Source organism: Rhodnius prolixus, unplaced genomic scaffold (assembly GCF_049639745.1).
Source record: "Rhodnius prolixus isolate KJV_2025 unplaced genomic scaffold, Rpr scaffold_1, whole genome shotgun sequence".
In the NCBI taxonomy this organism is placed as follows: Eukaryota; Metazoa; Arthropoda; class Insecta; order Hemiptera; family Reduviidae; genus Rhodnius; species Rhodnius prolixus.
In genome coordinates, this window is record NW_027411581.1 from 5,161,484 (window position 1) to 5,171,322 (window position 9,839).

The 9,839-nt window shown below is 31.2% G+C and overlaps 2 protein-coding genes across 13 annotated transcripts in view; one reads left to right on the forward strand and one right to left on the reverse strand.

Annotated features, from left to right (window-relative positions):
- LOC141453012 (CLK4-associating serine/arginine rich protein-like) overlaps positions 1-895 on the reverse strand; it is a 185,383-nt gene extending 184,488 nt beyond the window's left edge. For 4 of the 11 annotated variants that reach the window (XM_074125802.1, XM_074125945.1, XM_074125861.1 and 1 more), the window contains exon 1: positions 359-887. In XM_074125802.1, the coding sequence (XP_073981903.1) occupies positions 359-457 (99 nt within the window). In that variant the 5' untranslated portion in view covers positions 458-887. Of the gene's footprint in view, positions 1-358 lie in introns of all 11 variants that reach the window. The other 7 variants (XM_074126407.1, XM_074126111.1, XM_074126489.1 and 4 more) reach the window with 6 other exon arrangements.
- On the forward strand, positions 20-8,978 carry LOC141453784 (activating signal cointegrator 1). Of its 2 annotated transcripts, none has more exons than XM_074127487.1 (12): positions 20-42; positions 1,734-1,852; positions 1,928-2,061; positions 3,042-3,126; positions 3,896-4,014; positions 4,393-4,505; positions 4,595-4,752; positions 4,837-4,982; positions 5,773-5,933; positions 7,628-7,749; positions 7,849-8,040; positions 8,769-8,978. In XM_074127487.1, the coding sequence occupies exons 2-12, from the start codon at positions 1,744-1,746 to the stop codon at positions 8,831-8,833; spliced, it is 1,404 nt and encodes a 467-aa protein (XP_073983588.1). In that variant the 5' UTR covers positions 20-42; positions 1,734-1,743; the 3' UTR covers positions 8,834-8,978. The 2 variants fall into 2 exon arrangements, with proteins under 2 accessions (XP_073983588.1, XP_073983510.1); XM_074127409.1 differs by lacking the exon at positions 20-42 and adding an exon at positions 1,058-1,316.
- Positions 8,979-9,839: the final 861 nt, after the last annotated feature.

The window sequence follows — 9,839 nt, forward strand, 5'->3', positions numbered from 1 at the left end:
AAGAAATGTTTGAAGACCAAGTTAGAATTCAAGGTTTTGCAGGTTAGTAATATTGCGTTTCTCTTATTATAATCTTCATAAAGTTAGTTCATTTTAAACATTAGCAGGCCCTTTACTACTGAGGAACTTCCTCTTTTTTTAGCACTTAATGTTCGTAGAAGAGGAAATTAGGGAAGAAGGGGAAATTTAATTTTATATTTTAACCTAAAAAGGGTTAATGTACTAAAGAATGCACAATTAATATTAAAAAAGAGGAATAAATCTCAAAAGAAACAGAAAATGAATAATAATAAGAAAATTCTAGCATCAATAAAGCAAGCAAATTAGAAAAGACAAGTTAAGATTTCATTTTACTTACAATTTTCTCATAGTAATCTTTTCTCCTTTCAGCTCTTTTCCTATAATCCACAATCATGCACCGAATTTTTTTCTCTTGTTTTCTAACTTCGTGCCACATTTTTAATTATTAGATAAAGATTAAATTCTAAGGTAATCGAATAAAAAAGTCAACGCTTTACCACGCACTGATCAGTATATAACGATTTGTTTACACAAATAATTTTTATAAAATGAAACATTTTATTACGCCTGTGGACTCTGTACAATGAAGCTGTTCACTAAAATAAATCCAAAACCATCATTCATTTAACTAACACCTGAGGTACTAATTAACTCATATTTCATCTGATTCTGATGAGCATTGACTTCTATTAAACTAGTTAATATCTTTCAGAACGGGAAACATAAGCTCTACAAAATTCCCTTCAACTGCTAATAAATTCAGATATAATTTATTAATTACTAAAACACAATATTTTTAATAATTTAACTAATTTATATTAAAAAGAAATTTTCCTTAACAAAATTTGGTTTAGAATTTAAATTTTTAGGCAAACAATACCCTTAACTTTCTCGTAACATAAAAAAATATTTATTTTTAAAATTTAAAATGCTACACAAGAGAAAATTATATTCTATGAAAGTGACTAATATGAAAAAAATAAAACTGTATTTGTTTCAAAGTCCAAGATTAGAATTATTCTGATGCAAATGTATCAATAATCACATTCTGATAGGCTTCAACAAAAGTGTAAGGTTATTATCAGGATAACCGTTTTGTGACCTCAATATTAACGTGTTTGAATTATTTTCCGTTTTTAGACATCTTTTATTTATTAATTAATATTAAATTAAATTGGATTGGATTAATTGTAGACAGCTAATTTTAACTGAGGTATTATGGGTGATTTAATGAAATGGGTTACATCCGAATTATCAACTCTGCTACCATTCCCTGTAACCAATGATCTGGCCAAGTAAGTAGTTCTTTTAATTTGATAAATTAAGTGTTGCTGTGTATTTTAAACATAGGGATTGGCCAAGAAGCAAACGCTACCGCGATCCAGAGAGTAGCACTAACTTTAACACCCTCTTTTTGGGTAAAGTGAAAGGCATCTGTGCAATGAATAAAGGCAAGAATTTTTCTTCCACGAAAAGCCAAACTTTAAGTGCATTTCCTAATGGATGCCGTCTGCGTCTGCAGAATCTCCTTTGTTCAACTCTTGTAACTAAGCTTCGTCTCCGGACAGCAGCTTACTCCTTTAGCCCAACTATTGTTTTGTGTTTTCAGTTTCACTGTCATTCTCCATCAGTTTCTGCCCTCTGAAGCCATCCATTTACACCAGAACAAAAAAAACCGCCTTATTCTTCTAATCAATTTTTGTTATTTGCAGATGTATTTTAATGATCGAAAGCCCCAGGGACTTAGAAGATTATCTGCAAACCCTACTAGATTTGACTAATCCAGCCCATCTTAAGTTTGTACGAGAACTGATTTCCAAGAAACAAATGAGTATAACATATTAATTATATTGGAAAATGTTTTCGATGTTTCGGATCAAAATTCTTATTATTCCACACATTTTAGACAATGTTCAAGGTTATAAAAAAGCAGAATTAGACAACTATATTCAAAGTAAACCACAAGATAAAAAGGATAAAAAGAAAGGAAACAAGTCGAAGAATGAAAAATCGAAAGAAGCACCGATAGAACAGAAAAAGGTAAATTTCATTTCTTGTTATTTGCAAGTAATTAGATGTACTTACAAATACGATTTTTTTTTTAAGATATCTTCATGAAACTGAATTCGCAATAACCTTCATTCTAGATATACTGAAAGTTTAGGAATTTCAGGAACAATGTAATTTCAGGAAATGAAATATAGAAGTTCGGGACAGTCTAACATGTTAAGGGAGGAGTTAAAAAAAAAAAATCAGATCGACTTTTTCATGTTAGAAGACGATGTGGGAAGTTGGATAGAATGACTAAATTCCTCAGTGTTGAGTACCGTATAAGACGGGCACAGCCTATTTTAGTAGCTTATTTTAGATTCGATAGAATGCCAAACAGTCTAAACAATAAGAAGATCAAATGCCGTAGCCGTACGCCAACTGACTGACTTCAAACAAGACTACTAGCAGACATTTAACATTAGCCAAAGCTTTGATCATTAAGACTAGCATATTAAACGACTTTAAACTGACGTACTCAATGGATTTATCGAAAAAGAGCAGAAAATGAAAAATTGCACCCACATTTTGGACAGAGACAACTGATTACAATTTAGAATTTCCTATTTTGTATTGAGAGATCTTAAAGGATCTGTATCTACTAATCGATTTTCTGTAACTTGGTTACAGTTATTTATATGGTAAATATAGAAAATGAATAGTTTCTTAATAACATAGATACAAGTGTATAAAGGATATACTTGTGATTTATATTTAGGGGTATAGTTACGGTTTTTATTTTAAAACGGGTCAATATCTGAGGTCATTGGCGCCTGGAGCTGTTTTCAGAGCTGTTACAGAGCAACAAACAGTCCATCACCGGACAGTGAGCTGTAAGAAGCTGCTAGGAATGAAAATCTATGGGCTAGCAGCAGGATTCAATCACGGAATCTCCGTGTGGGAATCCAGTACGCTAACCTTTGAGCTAACCCTTTCCCTGTTTGCTATTAATACTTAATTTGTTATTTCAGGAAGAAGAAAAAGATAATACCAAGAAAAAAACCAAATTTCGGACCATATTCGATCCTGATGACAAGAATGTAATTTTGTTAAAAGGTATTATACACTTTGCTATTCCAATATAGGTCTGTTGTGTTGTCAATGGTGCCTCGCAGAGATCATTCATCCTGGGCATCTAGGATGGTTTTAGACAGAGCAGGGAACAGGATAAACCCTCCTTAATACCAGCTCACGTCTCTCCTTTTTTTGAGTTCCATAGATATCCTGAAAATGTCTCCACCAAATTTAACGAATCTGGGAAGGTACATACCCCCCCTCCCTTCAGCTTCTAGTAACTAGTAAATGCTTCAAGGAAAAGCGGAGATCCAGCAGACAGGAATAATCTTCTCAGATATTCTTGGAGAAAGTCGTACTTCCCCCTCCAGAAAAAAAAAGAATCTGAGAGGATAGAGGATGAGGCCCAAAAACCTTTCCTCCAACGCTTTCTAAATCGTAAAAGTTTATGCAATTCCCCCCTCCTAAATATAGTTGTTTAATAGATTATTGTTTAATGTGTAATAAGAACAAGCTGGAAACAATTATTCACCTGTTTATTAGATGTCCAGTCTATGAAAGTTTTAGAATCTCACTCCATACAAACAAATATAACAATCCTAAAGAAGAACTTTGTAAATTAATTAATAATTTTGAAGAGAAAAATATGTACGCAATTTTAAAAAAGTTTTAAAACTAAGATCTTACACTTTACAAAGTTTATAAAGTGCACATGAACTTGAACTCCTTTGTAACAGGTACACTGCTGTATCTCTATACAAATAAAGTATACAATGTAGTATATAAATGTTTATTTTAAAAATTTTCACAGGTTGGCATTTTTGTAATTGTCAAGCGAGTAAACATGCACTAGTAAATAACTGTTTAAATTGTGGACGAATTGTGTGCGAACAAGAAGGCGTTGGGCCGTGTTCAGTTTGTTCTACGCCTGTAAGTTCAGTTGTTTAAATATTACTAGTTATTAAGATTTTTTTTATACAAAATCCTGCCAGAAACGTTTAGGTAGGGATCAATTTTTAAGAGTTTAGGGATTTCTTCATGAATTTAGAAAACACCATTAATTGAGCAAAACCTTTCAACTTTCACTTCATAAAATTTTAATTAGGGCAGTTCTTAGGGAGGTGGTAGTTAGACGTTACTCTAAAGTGCCACTTTAGTGGAATTCTATCATATATCATTATAATAAGGATTAAATGTATGTACGAAAATCTGCTAAATTACTCTTTAGAGGAAGTAAGCAATGGGATAGAAGAAATTAGTGGAAGTTTTTCGCTTAAGTTTTTTCTTTTTGTTTTTTTTTTCTTTTAGGTTTTTAGAAGAGGAGATATACAGGCTAAAAATAATTCAACTATGAATGGTGATACACGATTAGAAGAAGCACTAGAATTGCGTGACAGACTTTTAGAGTACGATAAAACTAGGTATGGTATACGTTTAACGGAAAATGTTTCTGATTTTATTATTATTTTTATTTTTATTATCGTAATAACAAACAACTAAATATTTTTAGTGAAAGACGAACGAAAGTTATCGACGATCAGAGCGATTACTTCTCTACAAATTCCGTTTGGTTGAGTAAAGAACAAAAAGAAGAATTGCAAAGAAAAGAAGAAGAATTACGCGCTATAAAACATTCTAGGACGAAAAATTTGATTTTAGATTTTACTGGTTAGTTAGATTTTATTTTTATTTAATCATTATTTCAATCAATCATTAAATGTTTATTAAAACTTTATTTGTTTGTTTTTGCAGGTAGACGACTTATTGATGATGATTTTAAAAAATTGAATGATGAAATGATTTTATTGGAAGAAGTCAGTGATTATATGGAGAAATCGAATGCAGCCCATTATAATGACAATTTGGATCCTAATTTTACAGATATTATCGAACCTGTTGTAGGTATTGTTTATTTTCTTATAAAATTGAAAGTTTAATCTAAGTTTTTCAATCAAGCATTAGTAGAGATATCTAATGCTAGCGGGGTGCCTGTAAAAATAATAAAATCCACTAAATTTCTAAGACATTTAAGGCATTCTTAGGTTCTCTGAAATTTGTTTTAAGGATTTTCTGTAAGATGAGACCTAAAAGGCCAAACTTAGTATTCAGTATTTTGATGCTCTCGTCGTTTTTCTTACTGAGGATTCAAAAAATAGATTTATTTGATTGTCTATAAATAATATTTAAAACCAACTGAAATTTTATTGAAATCAGAGCGTAAAGACTACTTCTTTACGAATTAATGTGGTCTAACCAGAAGTACGACTTTAGTAAAGAATTTTTATTATTTTTCTAGTATTTCTAGATATCTTTCTAAAATTGTAGCAAACAACTTTCTTTAAACGTAGCGTGATAGATTATTTTAAACATTTTTCCGAAAAAAAATGAGTTTATTGATGTGCGAGGAATGTATAGGTATGAAGAAGTAAAAATTTTCTTGAAAGTAGTGGGCTAAAAAAAAAATTCAGTCAGTTCTAAGTTGGGAACCAACACTAAGCACTAAGCAATTAAGTTGATTGTTGCTAAAAACCAAGTAAATTTCTAAGTAATGAACACTTATATTCTTGTCAAAATTATAGTTGAGAAAAACATTTTCTCATTGTGTATTAATTTTAATTTTGTATTTACCATCTGTTTTTTTGCTTTTTTTTTTTTTAAAAAAAAAAAAACTCTCATTTGATAATTTAGTACGAAGAAACTTCTGTACGAGAGAAATTATTTGGCACCGTTTGGAAGACTTCACCAGGAAATAGAGTTCAAGATAAACAATTGATGGAAATGTCTGACAATGGAATGTGTTTAAGTTTACATCAACCTTGGGCTACGCTTCTTGTGGCGGGTATTAAATGGTAATTTATTCAATTTGGTATTGAAATACTAAGTATAAGGATCTCTAAAAGAATAATTGAATTTAGAGCTAAACTTTGAAGAAGTTCCCTGAAGTTCCCGTACAATCTTAGGGCAGTCTTTAGTATGTTTTATTAAGCTATTCTTTTTTGCCGAGGATCTAATAATCAGGAAGGTTTATTTTTGCTATTGTTAAAATGAATTTTTACTCTACTGGTGATTAGAGAAGCTGTTGGGGAGGTGAAGACATTCAGTTTTGAGTTCCGATTAGAAATATCTGTACTTGGTACCTTACAAGAGGATTTTAAAATTGAATGTATGTGGTGTGTTAGTATGTTGTATTATTGCTCAATAACAAAATCGTGCAAATGTTCAAAATGTTCGCAGAAAAAAACAAGAATGTTGCACTTAACACCTATATAGCATTTAAGAGGTAAGCATATTCCGTTCCGACTATCGGAACTGCCATAAAACAGTTGTTTTTCCGTCTATACCAAAAATGGGGAGAAAATCATACATAACAGTTCCGAAAAAAGTGAAAAATCCCTTCATTACAGACACTATCATTTTGGTAGTACAGTTTTTTAAAAGTCCCTTTTCTGGAATCAGGGAAACTCAATCTCCGGTGAACTCTCTTTTTTGGGAAATTGTCATGATCGCAATAATTTAGAATAGCGTTTCCCAACCGGTGGTACGCGAGTTGCTGGTTGGTGGTACACGAAAAATAATCAATAATGGCAGACATAAAAAATTTTAAAAAATAAATAAATAAAGCATAAAAATATCGTAGAAACGTTTTTTTTCCTATAATACATAAAAATTATTTTAATTAATAATATTATACAGTAAAGTTGTTAATATGAACAAGTAATAAGGTTAGTCTGTCTTAAGATATTCGAGAAAATATAAAAGCACATTTAACAGGATTAAAATTGTCTTTCGTGGAGTATTTTCTAAAACCCGAAAACACAAATAATAATTGGATTTCAAAACCCTTCTATAAAGAAAATTTAGGAAAAGCTACATCATTATCAATAAAAGACAAAGAAAATGTAATATGGTAGAATTGATGTGACAGAACTACATAAAAATGTACTTAAAGAGACTGATTGTAATGAGTAAGCTCTATCCTAGCCACATTAAATTTAATTGGTACTTACTGGTAGTTGAAAATAAATTAATTTAGAAGATTTAGGCACAAATATAATAATCCTAAATAAGAGCTTTGTAAATTAATGAATAATCTTGAAGAGAAAAATATTTATGTCATTTTTATTAAATTTAAAAAAAGTTTTAAAACTAAGAGCTTACACTTTACAAAGTTTATAAAGTGCACATGAACTTGGAACTCCTTTGTAACAGATACATTGTATCTCTATACAAATAAAGATAATAATAGTAAAATAACACACTCGGAATAACAAATTTCACGAAATACAATCATTTTTACGAAGTGGTACAATTTAGCGTGATGAACTACCAAGTGGTACGCGAGCCAAGAAAAAGGCTGGGAAACGCCAATTTAGAAGGAAGAGAAAGTAATAGAAAGAAAAAGTAGAAAATAAATGATCAGCTTTTCTTTTTAATAATTCCGAAGCAAAGGGATAGCTTTAAAATTTCTACAGGATTCCACTAGGATGTGGAAAAGTTCTTCAATGTTTTACTTTTATTATAATTATAATTATTATTATTAAAGTCATGAGGGAAGAAGTTGGTATACATCACATAGAGGGAGATTATGGATTGCAGCGGCCGCTAAAAATCCTACCCTGGAAGAGATTGAACTAGTCCAGAATCAATATAGATTACTAAGAGGAGGTAAGATAGCTTATAGATAAATCATTGTACACTAGAAAGCCATCCAGTTATCAATTGAAATCAATAGACCTCCTTCTTTGTTCGTTTTTTGTTTTCCAGATGATGTCAAATTTCCTAAAAAATATCCCGTTGGTTGTCTGTTGGGCTGTGTAAACTTAGTGGATTGTCTAGCACAGGAAGAGTACAGAAATATCTACGAGAATTGGGAATCTGATTCACCGTTTGTGTTCATCTGTGAAGCGCCGACTCCGTGTCCAGTATTGTTTCCCATTAAAGGACAGCATAAAATCTGTAAGATAGTTAGTTATCTTCTGCATGTTATTGTCTTAAAATTATAATTTTATTTAAATTTAGTATTCTAAATAAAGTTTAATAATAGATAATATTGATGACCTTATTTCTTTTCTAACTCAAAAAGTTGGTTAGAAATGGTACAGAAATTAGAACCAAAATATATATTGAAAACGCACTTTAAAGCGGAAAAAAGTACCTTCATCTCTGCGTTAAAAAAAATTAAATTCAAAATCTTTCGAATAATTTTACCAAACGGATGCGTGTAGTATATGTATATATTTCCGGCAAAGTATAAAATCATATGTTATCTAATGCCTACTTACTCTAAACAAAAATTTAACAAAGTGCCTAGAATACTTGTTACTTCGTGTATTATTTGTTTAAAATTAAATATAAAGCAGATTATTATTTGGGCATAATATGTAATGCAATTTATTCTTATAAATTGTCAATAAAAGGGAAATAATCAGTTTGTGAAACATTTTGTCATAGAGTGTCTGAACATTCATTAAATTGAAGCATAGAATCTTAGAACAATATGAAGATAATGTTGAAGTAATTGAATTCTATCAATCTATAGTTATTCTGATTTTTAAATTGGAAGGTTCATGGGTTTTGTTTTACAGGAGATCTCAAAAGAGGGTATTCCTGGTCAAAACTTTGTCCTAGACACTGTGAGAAAGTGGTCTGATTGTTCTATTACTCATTTCTCTTTGTTTTTTCAGATAAACTTGATCCAAAGATTCATCAGGCTGCTGCAAAATGTTTGCAAAAACTTTCCATGAAGTGATAATGTTTACAACAGATCAAAGACTGTACAAGTTTTTAGGAAGCAAAGCAATTATACGAGATTTTAGTTTTATGCAGTAAATAAATACGATATTTTTAATTTCAATGCAGTTATAAAATGAAATAAAGTTGAGTTTTGACATGGGGTTGAAAGTTATTAATTATAATTATAATAGAGAAACCTTGATTGAAAACAAAAAAAGAAACAATTCCTATTTTTGTAAAAAGTATCTTGCCAATCCTTGCTTTCAGCAATGACATCTCCAAATCAAGTCTGTTGTGTGAGAGGGAGGGATTAGCTATGTGGTTAGCGTACTCGATTCCCACGCGGAGGTCCCGGGTTCGAATCCAGCTGCTAACCCTTAGATTTTCTCTTCCTAGGAGCTTCTTACAGCTCACTGTCCGGTGATGGACAGTAGTGTCTGTAACGAGAGAACACTGTCCGGAGGCCGGCAGTACACTGGAAAAAGCTCCGGGCGCTAATAACCTCAGCTGTTGATGCGCAAAAAAAAAGAAAAAAAAGTCTGTTGTTCTAATTTCTACTTTATTTAAATAAGAGTTGAAGGAAATTTGAGAAACCTTGAAAGCAATACAGTAGCTTAGAACTAGTTTGAACTCATAAAAGGAAATTCAATCGAATTTCTGTGATTTGAGATTTTTGTTCTTTACATAAACCACTGATAAATGAAAGTTAAATATCTCTATGGAAACTAACCCGATGATGAAATTCACAAGTAATTGAAGAATCCAAAACCGATCACAATTGAAGTCAAACAAATACGCTACTGTGAATGTTTATGTATTACTGTGAATAGATCAGACAAAAAGATTAATTTAGTTACCGAAACTATGGTGGCCCATTTCCAACCACTGATTCTAATGTGGAACATGTAGGTTCATTTCATAATACAGTCATCCCTCGCTACTTCGCGGTTCACTTATCCGCGGCCTCAGTACATTGCGGATTGTTCAAACATTCTAAATTGAGTGAGAGTGCCCACACAATT